The following is a 21,043-nucleotide window of genomic DNA, read 5'->3' on the forward strand; positions in this document are numbered from 1 at the left end:
CTGCTTATTTGTTATTGGCAATTATTTTTTTCTTAAGACCTCCTTATAATTCTCCCTTTATTAAAAGGAAAAAAGTTTGACCCCATCTTCAATTTTGCACCAAAGAAGGAGGAACTTCAATACTTGCTTCCAAATAGCAAACAAGCTTATAAATACTAGCTCTAATGGGTCAAGGCATAAATGGACCAGCCCATTTATGACCCTTATTAGTTTATATGGATAAGGTGTAAATATGTCCTAGAAGTTTTCACTCAATAGCATTGGGTACTTGAAAGTTTTTTTTGTGTAAATTTACCCCAAAAGTTTAAAATTATAACAATTTTGTATCATACTATTAAAAATTATAAAGGTCAATGTCATTATTTTAACGACTAACATTAGGTTTCTAATAGCAATGGGCAAATTTGCTACTATTTTGACCTTCCAAAAAAATTTGCACCGCAAAAAATTTTCAAATACCCAACGCTCCTAAGTGAAAATTTCTGGAACAAATTTGTACCTTAACTCTTATTTATTTATTTTTATATTATTGATATTTTTAAGTGATCAATTTAATGATGTTGCATAGTTGTTGTTATGATTTTTTATATTTAAATTTTATAGAATGGTTTGGTTTGTATAATGTTGGGTAATGGTTTATTCATTTGAACTTTTTGATGATTTGGACTTTAAATAATGATTTGATCCATGTTATATGTGTTGTATTTTTAAATTATATATATATTATATAAGAGAGTTTTTTTTTAACCTTTACAACTTGTAATTTAATTATTTCAAGAGGGAATTTATGAGTTTGAACATTTTATTATTTGAAGAAAAAGGTCTAAGGCCGACAACGTCAATCCCAAGCTCACGACTGAGTGCTAGACTTTGCAATTTGAATTCTTTTAGTGTAAGTGATTTAGGCCCAACTTTTTTAAGCCCAAGCTCATTAAGAGCCTACTATTTAGAACGGTTGGCCCGTTTTGCTAGCTCTCCCTAATCATTACCTTAAGCTCAAGGAAGGTTTAATTAGAGGAGCGAAGTAGGGGTATTCATAAGGCCTACAAGCCCGCTCAGGTAAAATTATGCCCAGTCTGATCTTGAAAAAGCAGCCTAAACAAAAAATAGGCATTTTCAGGCAGAGCTGGGCATCAGGCAAATTATGCTGCTCTGCCCATTTAGCCTTGCCTAGAATTTATTTATATAATTATATTTAATATATATACAAATTTAATATTCATATATGACAGAATTATATATTTCAAGATTTAAATTTTTAATATATTTGATTATGTATGTTGTTTGAAAACCTATCCTATAGTGTTTGATTATATAATAATTATAAGGAGATATGGAATGATAAATAGATATATGAATTTGTAGTATATTGTTTATATTTCTTGTTGAAATATTCTAAATTGTGAAATTATAAAATATATTTAATAAGGAAAGATTGCAAATAAGGACCCCTGAATATGTAAAATTGCGATTTGGGACCGTGAATTTGAAAAATAACAAATAAGGACTCCGTCCCACTTTTGCAAATATGAAATGTGAGTGAAATGTCTAAAATGCCCCTCAACCAAATTATGATTTGGTCTACTGAAGATGTCATTCGCTAAAGTGAACTTACCATTTCTCATAGTCAACTCGTCATCTGGCATATTCTCAGTCAAGTTGTGATTTGTTCTGCTGAAGTTACCATTCGCTAAAGTAAACTTGCTATTTTTCATCGTCAACTTGTCATTTGGCTGAGGGGCATTTCAAACATTTCACCCACATTTCATATTTACAAAAGTAAGACTGGGTCCTTAGTTGCTATTTTCCAAATTCAGAGTCTCAAATCGCAATTTTACATATTCGGGATCCTTTATTTACAATTTCCCCATTTAAAAATCCAAATATTATTTATTAGGTTTCGCGTCACGTAATATGAATACCGTATCAGTACATCATCATTTAGGGTGGGTAGGGAAGCCCACCTTACCTAGCCCTGCCTAAATAACTGAGGCTTTCATCAAGTAAGGCTGAGCAACGGGTTTCAAAATGCAGTCTATTAATCATTTGGGTTGGACATCGAGCAAGGATCATCCCTTGCCCAGTCCTGTCCATGTGCAGCCCTAAAGTGAAGCGTGCTTTATGCGGTGAAAGCAAGAGAGTTTTCAAACTCGTGAAGGCAAGCAAACTTCCAATGTTAACGGGTAGTTAAAAGTTCAGAAGGCGTTAGTGAGCTTTTACCTTAATTAAAGCTAGGCAAATCAGTATGGGCTGAAAATCTAGGCAAATCACGTGTAACTAATAAAAATAATCTGAAACAAAAAATTATAAATTGAAGCTTTGAAAGCTTTACTTTTAACATCAAAATAAACCAATTTCTTCATTTAGAAAGTGAAGGAGCGTTTACGCTCAACAGGATAACGGATAAGACAACTGTTAGTTCATCTATACTTTAAATAGTCAAAAATGAATTTACTGGCTATTATTAATTGATTACTACCTGACATACTTTTGCCGGGGCCAACAATTTTTGGTTGGTTCAAGCAAGACCGCCGCACATTTCTTTAATGATTTTTCTTTTAATATAAAGTGTCTTTCCTCACCTTCCGACCCTCGCTTGCCACTTAAACTAACTACAAATGCCACCAACCATGACCTGGCTACTTTAGCCCTAAAATTTCTCTGGTGAAAACCCAATAATCCAGGCTCCTGTTTTTAACTAGTTCCCAAACTTCAAGCAGGTCCCATTTTCTCCTTGGGTTGTAATCTCACTTCCTCAATTGTCAATCTCGCAAGTGTTGGGTCATCATCAAATCAACTGATAATTTTTGTAATCTTTTCAAGACTCATTTTTTCACCATTAAAACTAACTTCAATCAAAATTAAAAACGACACCAAAAACAAATATTCCAGAATGAAATCAAATTGGCGTCATGCTAACTATGGCAAGTACCCCAATTCCCCAAGCATAACATAATTGCATATGATAAAAATAAGAGAACAATAACAACCAGTACACATCACTACATTGTAGTACTACATTGTCATACATAATACACCATAGATTGAGATGTGCCGGAGCAATCCGAGAAAGGACGCTTGAAAGACAAATCTGCAACAACCAATAAAGATATTAACTCGAAAGTAGAACAAGTATCAGGAAAATCTGTCACGATTTGACCAAAAATGAACCAGAGGTCTACAAAATCATCCCAAACACTGCACACCAAGTCAATATCTCCTCCGAGGACTCCTCGATCGCCGTTCCCGTGTTGGTCTGCACAGATGTAGGGTTCCAGAATTTCAGATGACATGCTCATTAAGAACTTAACATGCAAGTTACGTGGTTCACAATTAGAAACCCATGAAGTACAAGGTCACGAGTTTTTTTTTTTTTTTCTTTTTCCTTTTTTTGGTGAGAATTCACAAGGTCACAAGTTCCAGCCGGAGGATTATGCACAAAAAAATTAGTATTTATAATCAAAATAGGATGCATGACTTTCTGTCTGCCAAAACAAATCCGTAAGAGGAATGGTGGAAAATAATGTTGGAAGTCAAGAAAAATGAGATGCATCATTTTCCCGCCCATCAAATATTTCTAGTCCTATTACATTGTGATTCTCCGTTGGTATTTTCACTTCCCAATTGATCTCACTAACATCGTTAAGGGTAAGAAGAGATGAACACACGAATAGTAAAATACAAAGGTAGGGGTAGTGAACTAAAAGAATTGTACATTGATCAGATGTGTCACTGCCTACTGATCAAGGAGGCATGATCCCTAAATCAGATGTTTCCCAGCCAAAAGTTGGCATTGCATTTCTGTTTATGTTTAACCCATGAATAATTTTGAGAAATAAATTTAAAAAATGCTTTATCCAGCTCTGCTCCGTCATTGACTAATATTTTGTGTGTGATATGAACATAGTAAATCCTATTATCCTCAAAAAATTATCTAAGATCAGAGATAATATATGAGCACAAAAAGGCGAAACATGCATGCCAACATTTCTGATCTATTATGCTCCAGACACTACGCAGCAAAGCAAAACCAAAAGTTATTCTCAAAATCTGCAACATTGGTGCTAAAGGCATGCTCTTTAATGTTTTATAGGAGGAAAATAGGTAGTAAGCTACAATAGTAGAAAAGATCACCTTTCTTTTTCAATCAAAATACCAGTACAGGCAAAGCTCAAGAGAACCATGTCACCACCAACAACAACAACAAAGTCTTGTGCCCCCAAGGTGGGGCCAAGAAAACCATGTCACCAAAAAAAACAAAAAAAAAAAACAAAACAAAACAAAAGCTTAAGAGAACCCATTCCAAAATGCAAAAAATTTCTCTACTTTCTTGCTCGGCAATGTTTGACCTATGTTTTATCGCTTCATATGGTGGGTTTACTCCACAGAACACTAACTCAAAAGGTCATTTACAAAAAAGAGAGAGAGAAAAGAAAAAGAAAAGAAGCCTTCTAACATCAGACGGCAAAGGCAGAATAAAGGTTTGTGGAGTCACAATGGAATCATACACCATGCAGCCATAAATATTCGATTCCCTAGACCACCTCACCAAGTCAACCACCCCATTTTCAAGAATAGAAACAAACTAAATCTACCACTGAATGCCATGAATAAATAAGAGGACAACTCATCCAACTAGTCGAGAGTTATGAAAACCCACAACCAATCATACAGCAAAGATCATTGATTTGATCGTGCAGGTGAGTGCAGCTAGCGGGACAAAAAGATAGTGTTATCAGCATGGGAAGCATGGGGGAAAATACAGGTTGTGGATGATCAAAACTCCAAAAAGCTAATTTCAGAAACTAAAATGGAGCAAACATTCATACCTTCTATATTCATTTCAGTTTTCATGATGGACATGGCATGATGACAAACAGAACGTGTTTTCACAAGACACAAATAAAGTACATTTCTCAAAAATGAACATGCAGCTTTGAATGCAAGTTCAATAAAGCACGTAATGCATTTCCCTGCAAGTTATACATCTACAGCAATTTTATCTTAAAACATTCAGGACAGTCATTTCCAAGAGAGATGTAAACATTATGTGATACCTCTTTCTTAGCTCTTAGCATTAAATGTGATCAGATGTGAGTAATTTCAGCCAAGAGACAGGTCAACTCAGAAACAATATTGCATGGATAAATGACACAACACTGTATATTTCATAGTCAAGAGATACAGTATAAAATTGTTACAGCCCTTGCAATATCAAACAGCATAAACTATCAAATACTAAGTTTTAAGAAATCCAGAATACATACCTAGCATTCTTTCTTCTCATTGACCCATTAATAGGTCCACTGCTGAAAGCCCAGTCCACATAAATGGTTTGAGTAAGAAGTTCAGATCCATTCAAATTCTCTATTGCGTTTCGGGCTTCTTCAGCATGCTCATATTCAATCAATGCATAACCCTAAAGTAAAAAATGATCAGAAATTGATATCCATATCGAAATCAAACTGTTTACATGCTGCTAACAAAAATACTAATAATGACTGCAGCTACACGACTAGAACTAGCTAAGTCTCAGTTCATCTAGCTGATTCAAATTCCAATCAGTACTCCATATTCAATAGACATCCTCAAGTTGGCACAAAATTATGTTAAAGAAGAATGCACCCTCTTCAAAACAGTAAAATAACAAAAAAATAATAATAATAATCGATTAAAGAGAAGAAAAAAAGATGCAAATAAACAGAAGAAAGAAACACCAAATATAGAGCCTCAACCAGTATTAAACTCAGGAGACTTAAAGACTGGCCAATTATATTCTATATAATTTACTTGGCAAGATAAGAGCACAAAATCACAATATTCCCCAATATTTTTTTTCCTTCAAACCCATCAGAGATCATTGCAGTAGTTTTCGTTACATAAAGCATGCCCCAAATTAAAGAAAATATTATTTCAACCCCCATATTCATGAGTGGCGCACACAGATAATCAGTTCGCCAATGCCATAGTTTCCCCCTTCCTGGGCTCTATTTCCATTCTCCATAAATTAACCGAAAGGCAAAGCTTAATACATCATGTTTGAAATAAACATTCAACTATTAGATGACAAATATTGCAATGTAAAATTGACAAGATAAAATTCATCACTTACTTTGACAAAACCAGTGCGACGGTCAAGGTTTAGATGCAGATTTTTAATCTCTCCATATTCACCAAATGCATTTTGTAGATCATCTTCCTGTGCTTCCTCATGCACTCCCGTGACCAGAATAATCCATCCTTCAATCGCTGCATAGAATAAGAATATCACCACAAGAAATTGAGACCGTGAAATAATGTTTCAAATGAAAAAAAAACAGTTCAAAAAGGTCTTGAACTCCAGAACCCCAGCATAATTCTAGATACTCTAAAGACATACAACGGAAGGCAAATGAGCGCTGCATCTAAATATGAATAAATACATACTGGATTCATGATGAACTCATACAAAAAGCCTGCGAAGGGTGTGATAGTTCATGCATTTTAGATATTTTCCCCATTCATAGTGTAACATTAATAACAAACAGTCTCCTCAATACAATGAAGCACGTCAGTCCTTCAGCACATAAATTCCCTTGTAGTCAATAGTTAAGAAGAAAAGGTTTCCACAAAAAAACCTGTTACATAACAAATCTACAGGTAAAGAGTTCTCAAAAGGTAAGCATATAATGACAGTCAAGTATGCTACAACGCAGCCAAGATAGCACACTGCCGTAAAGGGTTTCTCCCCCTAGTCCTATGATGTCCCACAAAGTAGGAACAAATAAAAATGCTTGCTCAAAACTGAAAAGACACACCCTCAAGGAAGCCAAAAAACAAGGTTCAAAGTTGATAAGGGAAGTGATTGCCAGACATTGCTAGAAAAATGAGCAACCCTTTCAAAACCGGAGCTACACTATGAACCATGACCGACATATCAGAAGAGAAAACAAAGAAGGATTCTTAAGATTTTCAAAGGCGATGGCTAAGTGAGTTTTATATAGCTTGACATAGAACTCATTATTTCCCCCCAATCAACTCTTACAAGCTATTTTCCACTCTTCATGCTGTCTCACTCTCCAGTGGCATAGCAATGAAGGAAATCAAAGATAACAGCTGGGTGACTTTTGAGGAGTTTCTTAGACTAGAACTCATTTGTTCTCTCGGATCTTCACTCTTCTATGCAATTTTCTACAGTTTGTTTTGTTTTGTTTTATAACCATCCGTGTATGCTGAGAAAGAGCCTCGGCAACATAACACAAACTTTTAGACAGGAGACCAGAAAAATAAAAATTAAAAAGTTCATAGCGCTTTAAACACTCTCCATGGGCAGGTGACCGGAAGTTAAAATGAAACATAAATTCAACACATTAGTTTCGTAGAAGGCCGCGCCAACTTTACTGTTTCATAACTAAAATTCATTCGTTTTGATCACATACCAAGCTACAAATACATTTTATCACCCAGAATAATTAAAAGTTACGACATATGCCCAAAAAAAAAAAAAAAAAGAAAGATACAAGCATTGCCAATTTCAAATTGTGCACAACTTTATCCTCCCAGTTCTCTCTATTTTCAACTCAAGAAAGAGAATCCCTAGAAAGTAAATCTCCTGCCCATTCAAGTACGCAATGCCAAGACCAGAGTTAAAACCAAAACCCTAATACAAAACATGGATGTGCAGAATGTTACCAAACTAAACGCACAAACCACTCAGGGATTCATGAATAGGATGAAATATATAGAAACATGCACAGCTAGGGAAGAATCAGAGGGAAAGAAAAACTCACATCGTTGAGGACCGGGCCCACCCTCGGTGGCGAGAGAGTCGAAATCTGACCCAGAAAGGCCAGTGTTACGATTGGCATCGGTTTCCTGACGAAAACCTCGGCCTTTGGTTTTTTTAGGGCCAGCGAGTGAGGAGGAAGCGCCACCAGTGATGGCAGATTTGAGCTTCGGCAGAGGAGGAGCATGGGGAGATGCAGAGGCGTCAGCCTCGGCGCCGCCATCTTCGTCCATCAAGTCATCGTCCTCCGGCTCGAAGTCCACTGCCTCTCCGTCGGCTGCGGCTCCCTGCATCACTCTTTCGTCGTTCTCGACGGACCGCTAAACCTCAAGGGCTCCTTTGATTTCACGCTCTCGAAGTGAAAAGCAGCTAATGAGCATGCTGCCGGGGATACAGGGTATTTATTGAAAGGAATTCGTAAAACTATTATTTCCCTCGTTTATTTTGATTTAATTTATTTTATTTTATTTTTAATTTTTATAAATTTTGAAGAGTCAACGCTTAAAAAGTAAATTTAATTTCTTGAAATTGATCACGAAAGAAATTTGTTTGAGTAATTTAAAAGTCTGTAACGTTTTTATGAATAGAATCTGATGTAAAAATATACGATGTCCCAGAATCTACTAATATGTAATTGTGTATAAAGTAAGGTCGGTGTATGGTGTATGTAATGCACACATGAAAAATATTTATTTACTTTGTTTTTGATAAAATGTCAAAGTATATTATAAGGTAAAGGAATTAGCTTATAGTAATACAAAATGAATAGGAGAATACTGTTGTGGTTTCGAATAATAATTAGAACTAATATGCCTGATAGAAACCAAAGCAAAACACTTAACATTCCTTTAATAGAAAGATCAAGGGAAGAAAGGCAATAAAAGAAAAATGACACAAAATTGATACTTTAATTTGGAAACCCTAAAATAGACACTTGAATAAGGCAAATCCCATTTTCATCACTTCAAATCAAATAGGGATTTCAAAATTAACTAGAATGACCAAATTACCCTTATAAGTACAAAGCGTGGGACTCACATTCGCTAGCCTTAGAAAAAGTTTAGCAGGAAGGAAAAGAGACAAAACATGTGGGAAGCTGGTTGGAAGGTGAGAAGAAGGTGCTGGTTCGAAAGTGTAAACTCTTTTTTTTTTTTTAGATCATATGACTCTTTTGATTCTCCTAACAACACTGTGGTGTTCTATTTTTTTTTTTTCATTTTGATAGTTTTGGGTTCTGGGTAAGTCAAAGGTTCAGAGGAGATGAGGTGCAGCATTACATAAGTTGAACGTTATTCATATTAGGATGTTGGTTTTTCTTTTTTAAGGTGTAAGAATGATTAGAAATTTGAACATATGGGTTGGCTAGTGTTGGATAGGGTTTGGGTTCTAGGCAAGTTAGTTTTTTTAGCTTAAGAGAGAGATGGGTACGGCAATACATAAGTCAAGGTTCTTCATGTTGGGGTGTTGGCTCTTGTTGTTAACTTGTGAGAATGGTTAGATATTGCAACATATGAGTTGGTTAGTGTGGGATAAGGTTAGTTGTCAGATGGGGTTTAGAATAATCTGTTTGTGGGGATAGTAGATTGTAGTTTAGGGAAATTTGCAAAAACTCCGCAATGGTTACGCAAAAGGGAAGGCTGAATATCAACAGTAATGATATTGTGAAGTGTGCTGTTAATAGAGATAGTGGAGTTGTAAAATGCTATATTGAAGTCGTTAACGCAGAAAGTAACTGTGTTGGGGTTGATGAAATATCTTTGTTAGAGAATTAACATTGTGATAGATTTTTTTTCTTGGGAAAATTTCGATTAAGGACCGCAGATGGGAATTAATTTCAAATAGCCCCTAAAAAAATCTAAAAATTTTAGTTAAGGATTTTGAAATTTCACTGAAGGACCCAGGGGACAAATTGAAATTAATTACTGAAGCCATTTTACTGAAATGTCCTGCAAACTGTATTTGCTGAAAAAGGAAGAAGAAAGAGGGAAAAAGAAAAGTTTGGTGCGTGACGTAAACCGTTTTTCCCAAAATTTTCATTCTGTTGAGCATAGTTGGATTGTGATAGTTGAATAATGTAAAAATGAGTATTTAAATGTAGGAGTAGGGAGGTAGTGAGGGAGAAAAAAAATTTTGATATAGCTTTTAAGTTTAGAGAGAGATTGTTATCTTTTTCTTTTTTAGAGAGAGATTGTTATCTTCTTCTTCTTTGAAGTTAATAAACATGAGGTGTTAGTGATTTTTGAAAAGTGAGTGAGAATGGGTGAACACTAACTGTAATACATTATTGAAGGAACTCAGGAAGGGAGAACTGAAAGGAAAATGGGTGAATGTGCTAAAATAGGTGATATGAAAATGAAATGTGCAGAAAAATGGTAACTTACAGTTGTGAAAATATGTATTCGGATTGTAAATTTGCAAATTGGAGTTGTGCAGAAAAATGACAATTTAATGTCATGAAAATCGGTATTTCTATTGTAAACCCGCAAATTCCTATTGTTAATGCATACCATCTATTATTATTGAAAGTTGATTGAAATTGATAGTTGAATGATGTGCAGCAACGGATTATAAACAGTTACTGGTGGCGAGAAACAACTATTTTGCAGAAGTATGAGTTGATTAAGTGCTTATCTATGGATGCATTATTTTTAGATTTCAATCTTGTACTCCACTGTGTCCCTTGTTTGATGGTTCTTAATATTGTGCAATAGGAAGAACTCAGTTCCCTAAGGTCAGATTTGCTGTGGTGGCTCATTACTCATGCAAGAAATACACGGTTGGCAGCTGTTGTACAACTACTTGCAAAGATACAAACACAACCAAGAGCAAACTGAAGAGGATCTGTTAGCTCAGGATGTCTTTTATATTAGCAAAGGATGTGTCAATTTTTATGCATAAGGATTACCCACAATTTCATTTTCAATACAATGAACTATATACTATGTGTTTATTACATGTCTAATAATGATAATATATTCCCCCCCCCCCCAAAATTTCATACTTTGAGTGCAAATGTTGACTATTAGAATTAGGGAATTTGCAATAATAATAGCTAAGTTTACAATAGGGGCTCTTGTTTTTGCAAGTGGTTTTTTTTAATATAATTGAATCATCATGCTAGAGTCTGTCAAGTGTGTTCACAATTAGGTTTAGACAATTTGCAAAAGGCATTGAGAAATTTAGAACAGGAACTCATGTATTCATAAGTAGACTTACGTAATTGGCAATAGGAGTTAGGGAATGGGCTAAAATGATACGTGCATTACAACAGGAATTAGAGAATTTGCAAAAACAATACATTAATTAACAATAGAAATACACCCATTAACAAATGGACAAAGCCTTTCATACATTTACAGTTTTACTAGCCAATTTTAGCGCGGAACTTGGGATAGCTTGTCGTCACATACATTCATGAAATATTTCAACTATCAATTAATTATACGAAAAAGATTACAACCCACCACCAAATATGCCCACTTACTCTCATGCACTGTCCAATTGTGATGCTTGTTTGATCTTAAGTCTTTCTCATTGTTGTAAACATAAATGTGCCAACTATTATCGTTGTACTCAATTAATTGTCCTATTTCAATATCATCGATAAGGTCCAAAAATGTTTTCCCGTTCAAACTAATTGTATACTTCATTTTATATTGACCACTACCTAGCCAAACATCATTTGCTACCATGCTTTGCAGTTTTTCATATATCATCCCTTTTCTGATCAATCTTCTGTTTATAATACTCCTTTCATATACCAATTTTTCTTCTATGGTCTTCACAAATTCCCCTCCCATATGGAAGATGCAAAATAGTTGTTTCCTGCCACTAGTAGCAATTTATAATCTGTTGCTGCACATCATTCAATTATCAATTTCAATCAACTTTCAATAATAATCAACTATATGCGTTAATGATAGGAATTTGTGGGTTTACAACAGAAATACTGGTTTTCATAACATTAAATTGTCATTTTCCTGCACAACTCCAATTTGCAAATTCACAATCCGAATACATATTTTTACAACTGCAAGTTACCATTTTTCCGCAAATTTCATTTTCATATAACCCATTTCAGCACATTCACCCATGCATATACATAATAATACATAATATTACATAACAAATGTCATACATATACAAAGATGATAAGTAGCTTCCATATACTTTCGTAATATAATTCCTTCCATTGATATACTATCTCTTTGTTCTTGAACATATCCTTTGAGGTTCCTATTGATTATTTATACATTGAGGGGAGTGAGATTTCATAGAAATGTCAGTAGCAATGAATCATAATTATCATGTTAATCATGCTTTACAAAATGTGACATGTCACCATGCATAATAATCATTTCCAATTCCATAAATAGCACAATCTTCCATTAAGAAAATTAGTACATATTCACATTTCATATCAATAAGCATTTGGCCAAAGCATGTCAAATATAAAAAAACATTCCATACTATATTGTAAATCAATCATGTCGTAGCAAAACAAAGCAAGCAACATATACACATTAAGTAAGCAAGAAAAACAATAAAATTAAATTCAATGCTACCTCTTAACCCTTATGTAATTCAGCCTCCTTAAGGGAATTGTGCTCTTCTTCAATTTCCTCCACAAAACCTATCAATTCAAGTGTAATTCCAAGCCACATTAACAATCATTCAACTTGATTACAACACTTAACCTTAAACTTTCTTGATTCTCCCCTTTTCTTGATTTTAACATAATTAATCCTCCTTTGATTTTAATAATCTCTTGGCTCATTTCTACACAATTTTTCATGTAGAATTCAGATATCTAACATCAGATTTTATAAAATCACACTCCTTCTCTTTCATCTTACATTGATCGAATAGGGGTAGTATATGTTCCAAAATTTTCATTTTTGATTCCAATGATTTCAAACACTTTTCCTTAGTGTTTTCCTAGACAAAAACACCTTTTGAGCTCATTGGAATCATCAAAACATATCAAAATAGATTCCTACCTCAAGAACAAGTCATGGCCGAATTAAACCTCTTAAAACCCTATCTCAGTTTTCTTCCAAAATTCAATCCAAACATAAATTAAACATGCAATTTCAAGCCTTAATTTATGGTTTCTATCCCTCCCTAATCATTCCTCATGTCAACTAAATTTGCACAGCATTTTACCCTTGGAAGACAACTTGAATTTCCAACCAAAACAAGCTTTAAACCTAACCAGAACAAAGCTTAAACTTACCTCAATTAATCCTTGATCAAAGCTTGATGCTTTCCCTTTCAGTTGAATGGTTGGAGACTCTCTTCCAAGGTCAAGAATTCAATTTGGCAGCACCTCCCCTTATGGTTCTCTATTTTGCCAACATGTTCAAATGGAGGGGGTATTTATAGACAAGAAAAATCTGATCTTGCCTCCCCATCAACAGCCAAAATTTGGCAAGCAGAAAGGGCCATGTGGCTGCCATCCAACCCTCAATTTTCAGGTCATGACAAGTGTCCAGTCTCCAGAACATTCCTACTGATATTTTGATTGAAATTGGGCTTAAGTCCATTTAATTGTTGGGCTACTAAGTGCAAAAAATTTTGAGCTTTCCTTTACCTAAAATGAAGCCCAATTCTAGCCCAAAAAGAAAGAAAAAATGGGGCCCACTTATAATCATTAATTCCAAACAAAAATGCAATTTATCGATTACTATTCACTTGTAACTTTTTATAATTTTTTTAGGCCTCCGAAATTTCATTTCTCTCCATGAAAAAACCTGTTTTAATATAATATATGATCTGAAAATTTTTGAGATTTTTCTCCACCTCTAACTATTTACTTTGAATTTTTTCCAATTAGGCCTTTTTCGGCAAAACCGTAGGAGAATAAATTCTCTAAAATTAATCCTTGTACCTCCAAGGCCTGAAATCAATTTTATAAATTTTTATCAAATACTTAGATAATTATTCCATATTTTTTCAGAATTATTGAGGCCTCTACCTATTTAAAATAATTATTTCCATCCGATTTTTACTATTTTTCCTGAAAAACCTCTGTCTTTAGGAAATTCTGTAAATAGCTATTTTTATACCATTTTTACCTTTAGGGCCTCCATTGAGGTTCCAAAACCTCTAATTTATCTTTTTACTATTTTTTGAAAATTTTCTAGAATTTTTCTCACATTGTTTCCCGTTTTGCCGTTTTTGGACTGATAAATTTGAAAATATCGGTCCGGACCCTTTTTAGGTCTCACACCATGCCTAGTCCAATCTTGTTTTCTGATTGGCCCTTAACCAAATTTTTTATCCCTTCTATCAATGCTAAATTCGGCAGGATGTGACATTTCCTCCCCCCTAAAATAAATTTCGTCCTCAAAATTTTCAGGCCAAACTTGTATTCCCAACCTTGATGAGAGGCTAATTGGGAAGAATATCTATCACATCCCGAGAAGTTTCACCTAGACATAAGAAGCTAAAAATTGAAACAAGGGCCAATGTAGAAACTAGACGGGGAGACGAAATAACTTTTGAGGTAAAACCCCGATAAGGTCCGGGTTAGCATTTTCGTAATTATCGGTTTATGAAGGACAAAATAGGAAATTTGGAGAAAAATTCTAGAAAATTCTTGAAAAATGGTAAAAGTATAAGTTAAAGGTTTTGGAAACTTGGTTAAGGCCCAAAAGGTGGAATCATGGTGAAAATAAATTATTATGGAGTTTTCTGTACATAGAGGTTTTCGGGAAAATAATGGGAAATAAAAAAATAATTATTTTAATTAGTTAGAGGTCTCAATAATTCTAAGAAAAATATGAAAAAATTATCTAAATATATATTTGAATTTCTAAAATTGGTAGCATTGAATTATAATTTGATTGTTTATCTTGCTTGTTTAATGTGATTATGTTGATTGCTTGAATTGAAGAATTTATGTGGTGATAATGGTTGACTTTATGACATTTGTTTGTGCTTTGGCCAAATGCATAGAAATATGTCAATGTGAAATTGTTGGTGTTCCTCTTTTGGTATGATGCAAAATATGATTTTTTGTGACTTGAGGATGTTTGAATTTTTATAACGTGTCACATTATACTTGCTTGATTTACATGACGATTGTAATTCATTGCTACTAAGATTTCTATGAAATCTCACCCCCCTCAATGTATAAACAATAATAGGAGCCCCAAATGGTGTTGCCAAGGGCAAGGAGAAGAGGATTAGAAGTCACATTGGAAGAAGTTTAAGCTAAATGTCATTGAAGTTATGAGTTGTAAATTATTATAAGCTGTTATGTATCATTGTAAACGATGTTGAAATACTTTATTGGCGATTAAGGATACTCTATTTATGAACAATTGACTAAGAAATTATGTCTATGTATGTGTTGCATGATTGGAAAAGCTAGATGAAATGAAAAGAAAAAGAAAAGGCAAGAATGGTATGAAAAAAAGATAAAAGTTGACTTTTTGGGAGCAAAGTTTGACTAACGTGATTTTGAGTAATTAGATGAATCTGGATCTGAAACTTGGCATGCTTATAGATCTTATTTTTAGCTTTAAAACAAGTGGTAATTTACTAAATTTGGAGTTTTGAACAGAAATTTATGTCCTTCCAAAGTTGGGCATAAATCCTAAAAAATTGAAAAATGACCAAATAAATAGTACCACTTTGAACAAAATTTGGAAATGATGTATGAGATCTGGATACAAATGAGTATTTTTCCTCTAAAGAGCATATCAATAGCTTTTTATAGAACTTGGAACCATCCCATTTCAAGTTTTCTACAATTAGTTATGAATTTTCAAAATTGGCCTAAATTGCTATGAATAGTGTACAAAAATCCGAAAAATGGGAATTGTGAAATTGAAATTTTCTCATACTTAAGACTTGAATAACGGTTCTTGATGGTTCCAATTGATGTGTAATGTGATAATAAAGGAGGTGTGACAATATCTCTACTTATACTCAACTTGGCCTTTTCAACTTTTTATTATACCTCATTGCTAGGTTTCAATCCTGGAATTCATACTCACATAACTTTGTCTTTCTTACTTTTTGGTCATTTATACGAGCATGGCCTTTGCTTCTACATATTTTATCATCACTACTTGCATTCTTCCTATACTTTAGGCCCATTCTCTCCTAATAATGCCATGACAGTGTACCCATCTTCATGGTATTTAACTATATTATGGTGTCTCAAGTTCCTTTAACACTACCTTTATTAGGTTTTTTCAGCATGCTCTACCTTTCTCTTCTTTACCTTAAAGGCTATCTTCTTTCTTTTACATTCTCATTTCACATATAGCTTGCCTTAATACGTAACCTTAGGACTTATAGCCTGTGGTTTCCTTAATTCTTACTTTCCATACTTCCCTTTGTTGACTAGAACATAATTGAGCTCCGCTTATTCAACAATAAGAGTGTCTGTGAAAAAGTCAAGGGTACTCTCTCTGTACTAGGCAACCAATCTGAGGAGGTTTCCCCATCTTAGACTTATCCTTGGTCATCTCATTCTCACGCTCTAAAGAGATACTACCCTTATGGCTCAGTAACCTTCCTTTATGCTTGGTCCACTGTGACCCTGGATTCTTTCACATTCTACCCGAACCATATTCCACTCTTTAGGATCCTTTAGACCAGTGGACTAAGTTAGAGAAGAAGTTTCATACCCTCAATTGGTAGCTTAACTGATCATTCCACTAGACTGATCACAGATGCCAATATTGCCTTTTTAGGCCTTACTCAAATCTTTCATCAACTCTGGAATCCTTCTTTCCTGTCTTTCTTTTTCTCTTATCTTTTTACTACCTCTGGCCATTTTCTTTTCATTGCGCCTCTATGATTTTCTAGGCTATTGGCTCATATCCATGGCCTTTTGGGTCTGTCATTATATCCATGCCAGTTTGCCATGTCTTACTATTTACTTCCTCATCTTACAGGGAAAGGTCTTGTAAAATCATCTTTATCATCTTCTTAAGTATCCCATCCTTTTATCACTCTTGGCTAGCTTTGCTCTCATTGGGGTAAGGTCAACTCCATGAGCCTTTCCTTTTCTTCAGAGAACAGTTCGCTCTCAGTAGAACGGTGTCAACTCTGACCTTATCATAACTATTTCCTTTCCTATTCTTTAGATAACAACTCGCTCTTACTACAGTGGCGTTAACTCTAAGTCAGAGAACCACCTCCCAGTTTGAGAGACATTTTATGGGCAAGACCTATCGGTTACTTAATCTCTGTCCCAGCACATTCTTGCATGTCAAATCCCTATCAGGGGAGCCTCTCTACTTGACTCGTTCGATTACCATGGCAACGGCATCTGTTCATAAGAATCTCACCTCTTACCTTCCTTACTGGCTTAAGTACTGTGGTTGCACTTCTCATTGATGCCTTAGGGACATAAAGGAATACTCACTAGTCCCAACATTACCATACGTTTAAGCATCATCGAGAACTTACTTATCTTTCTCTATAAACAAGTTCCTAGTGCAACCATCAACCATCACATTTTCATCTGTCTCCATTCAACTTTATCCTCAAGAGGGATCTTGCCTAACACAACCTTTCTAACTTCTTTATCTTTTGATCAATCATCCCTCATAATCAAATGTTAGTCATTGGACACTGATGACATTACATAGCAAGTATTCAATCCCTTTATTACATTATATCTAGGTTAGGCATTGACTCATCATTACTTCTTAATTCCATATCATTCAATATCTGTCCCTCTTGGCTTACCACCCCTTAGGGATTTTTACCACTATTCATGGATTTCACAAACCTCACACATTTTGTCTTATTATCTTACCTCTTTTGAGGTTACATCAATTACTTGAGGTTTAAATTGTCACTCTACTTCTTTACTGGGGTATAGACTCTTATTTCTATTGAGCCTACTACATTCTCAACCGTTTCATGGGGAGTTTTGCGGTGAGGAGCCTTTAAAATTAATCCCATCCTAGGCATCTCCTCAATCATAAATTCTACTTCTCTCTTTTAGTGGAAGTTCATTAATCTCTCTTGGGGACTTCTCCAAACATTCCCCTATCATTGGCATTCCCTCGACTTCTACTTCTATCTCTACCTACACCAAAGAGTTATTATGTATCATTAGCAATCCTACCCCAACCATTTCTTTGTCTGGGCCTTACTAGTGAAATTCAATCTCACCTCTAGGCAAGAGACAAGTTCCTTAGGAAAGAAAAGTTTAAGTTTCTAATTTTTGCAGTCAAGGAGAACATTATTAAATAAAATCAAGTTAGGCCAGCTTTCAAATTATTATCACGAGATGGTATACACATCGGATCAAGGATGGTGTGGCAATATGTACACTAGACAATATAGTTTAAATCACATGGTAATGTTTTTCCAGTAAAATCTAATTGCCCATCATAACCACACGATATACCCAAATAGCTGGCACCTAAATCAAATATTGCACCCTATGCAATTAGTTATACAGATCAAGTCTCAAGTCACCTCGGGTGACTTATAAGTTTTCTCCTATACCAGGGCAATATTTTCTCACAAAATGCCCTGGTTTTCCAAAATAAAAATATAAGTTTTGATCCGTTGTGTCTTACCAATCTCTATGACTACTTCCATAAATTTTCACAAATCCAGGCCTATTTAAAAATGTTCAATTCTCCTCGACGCATATCCTTCTTAAGCTATGATAAAAACTGAAATTCTTCTTTCTATTGCCATAGGAAACTCTCTCAGTCATCATCTTTGCCTGAGGTTTATCAACCTCAACATTGTCCTAATATGACCATAATGATTCCACTACCCTCAGTGGTTCAATATGCTTTCACTGCTTTATCAAAATTTTCAATTTACCTTGGGGCTACTTTCTTTTCTTAGTTATAGTCCTAGGCCCCTAATCATTTCCTTAGTGAATCACCATTCCTCATTCATACGTTATAGATAGGTGGGGTACCAAGATAACTTAATGTACCTCGTCAAATATTCATCAAAAGGTTCATCCTTCGCTTGCTTTGCAATGAGAAATTCAATTTCCTTCTCTTCCTATATTGATCTTGGGAAATACTTCTGAGAGAAACAACCCTTAAAAGGTTCTCAAGTGATTGGGGTCTCAACAACTTGGCAGACTATTTCCAAGTTTTTTTTCCACTGCCTATCCACTTCTCCCTTTTTAGCTTGTCATTTACCATCTGCACTTTAATTTTAGCTGAGCAATCCATTGCTCTATAAATTTTCTTTAGCTGAGTAATCCAGTCTTAGGCTATTTGCATATCCAACGTACCTTCAAGTACTGGTGGATTATGCTTGCTAAAGTGCATAACTCACTATTACAACTTATCCATTTCCCTTGCAGGCCTTGCCTATTCTATTTATCGATTCTTAGAGTTGGGGTTAGACTAGTTGGGCTATCCCGGTTATTACTTGCTCGGGTTATTGTAACTATACTATGACTGCTGTTATCATTGCTGCTATTGCGGCATCCCTTCCTTGCTCTCGATGAGCTTAGGTTATTTATAACCTTTATATCATCTACTGTTGTTCCTCTAATTGGTTTATTATCATTTGAATTGGATCAACAAGGGGCTTGTTCTATTCTTCCCCTTGCATCTTGTATCTTATCCTCACTATACTTACTATCTTCTCTTTACTTCATAAGGAACATTACTATATAACCTTTACTTATATATATATATATATATATAAACCATTCATATACAAACAACAGTGTAGTTCCATTAGTCACACGCAGCCAGTCATATCAAAAGTCACATAGTTAGTACAACTATTTAGAACCCTCCTGGAAAAGGAAAAGTAGAAGTAACAAAGTCTTCAAGAATGTCTAACAATTGCTCGAAGGTAAGTCCATCTATGCTCTCAAAAATAACTGGTATAGTACTCTACCATATTCAAGTATCTGAGAGGGAAGCTAACAGTACTCTGCCCCAAATATCAACACTTAGCGTCTGTCCCTCCTTACTTACTGCTGTGTATAACAGTCGAGCCTGATGGTGGAAATCAAGATAGACTATGGCAGACTGATTCTTATTCCTTGTGTCTTCTTAGAAATATAAACTCCTCATTCAAGTTCTCTATTGTTTTAAATTCCTTAGGTATCGATAGTAATTCCTTCTCTAGAGGTGTTATTCTACTAGGACCTATCTCTTCACCATGATCTCTTGGTCTAGGCACTAGCCGGATACATAGTCTCAACTGTATCTCTATCACTGGCCGTGTACAGGACCCTGCCTCATCCTCTTGTAGCTCTATTATTTGATTAGAGCCCACTTCGGAATGAGTATCCTTGGTCTCTCTGGGAAGTAAATAATAGTAATGTCCTAGTGGGGGAGCAGGATCATTTGGATCTCTTACCAGAGGGTAGTACCATTCTGGGTACGGCTCTCCAGGCATTCTCTGGTTAACAATCTCTACTGAGCAATCACTTTCATAGCATGCCATACCTTCTAACTTCTATTCTTTTCCCAGTAGTGCAGCAAACCAAACAAACAATATAATTCAAGTAATACAGTAAAACACAATTCAAAATATCACATGGCAATATAACGCCATACAGTACCATAATACACTATAAGCAAGATATTTATCAAACACATCCAAAACCTTTAATCCATAGCAAACTTATTACATAATTAGAGCATATTACAGTAAGCCAGAATCGGGCTCTAATACCAACAAGTATCACACCTCCTTTATTACCCCACTATATGACCATTGAAACCCTTTAGGACTATTATAGAGGCCTTAGGTATGAGAAAACCTCCAAAATTTTGAAACTTTTCAAATTTTTAGTCTAGGTTATGATTTGGTACTTCTAGGTCACGACTTGAAGTCACAAAGGCCATTTTTACTTCCAGGTCGTGACCTTAACTTCACAGGTTGCGACTTAGGGTCACAGAGAGCCTCAGTCACTGTTCACCATTTACTAAAATGTTTGCCAACTTTAAAAATTCATAACTAAATGCAGAAAAATCAAAACAAGGTTATTCTAAGCTCTATGAAAAGCTCTTGACATGCTCTTTGAACAAAAAATACTCATTGGTATCTAGATCTTATGTATCAATCCTAGATTTTGTTTAAAGTGGTACTGCTCATTTGGTCATTTTCTAATTTTTCAAGATTTATGTCCAACTTTGAAAGGGCATAACTTTCTATACAAAACTCTAAATTTAGTGAACTACTACTTGTTTTAAAGCTAAAAATGATATCTATAAGCATACCAAATTTCATGTCAAGACTCATCCAAATGTATGAAATTTCATTGGTCAAACTTAGCCCTTAAAAAGTCAACCTTTATCCCTA

The 21,043-nt window shown here is 34.9% G+C and overlaps 1 protein-coding gene across 1 annotated transcript; it reads right to left on the reverse strand.

Annotated features, from left to right (window-relative positions):
* Nucleotides 1-2,929: 2,929 nt before the first annotated feature.
* Nucleotides 2,930-8,133, reverse strand: LOC114754124 (RNA-binding protein Y14). Its single transcript, XM_028942867.1, has 4 exons — nucleotides 7,770-8,133; nucleotides 6,113-6,249; nucleotides 5,268-5,419; nucleotides 2,930-3,256 (listed from the first exon to the last, which is right to left on the reverse strand). Exons 1-4 carry the CDS (start codon nucleotides 8,056-8,058, stop codon nucleotides 3,211-3,213), a joined length of 624 nt encoding a protein of 207 aa, XP_028798700.1. The 5' UTR covers nucleotides 8,059-8,133; the 3' UTR covers nucleotides 2,930-3,210.
* Between the last annotated feature and the right edge of the window lie 12,910 nt (nucleotides 8,134-21,043).

This window comes from Neltuma alba, unplaced genomic scaffold (genome assembly GCF_004799145.2).
Source record: "Neltuma alba isolate B1F8T4 unplaced genomic scaffold, ASM479914v2 tig00010087_pilon, whole genome shotgun sequence".
NCBI classification, from domain to species: domain Eukaryota; kingdom Viridiplantae; phylum Streptophyta; class Magnoliopsida; order Fabales; family Fabaceae; genus Neltuma; species Neltuma alba.

Coding starts and splice junctions, on each gene's coding strand:
- LOC114754124 (XM_028942867.1), bottom strand. CDS start 8,058: ATGCAGGGAGCCGCAGCCGACGGAGAGGCAGTGGACTTCGAGCCGGAG. Junction 6,250..7,769: donor TGGGCCCGGTCCTCAACGAT/GTGAGTTTTTCT, acceptor TATTCTATGCAG/CGATTGAAGGATGGATTATT. Junction 5,420..6,112: donor GTCGCACTGGTTTTGTCAAA/GTAAGTGATGAA, acceptor TTTTTACTTTAG/GGTTATGCATTGATTGAATA.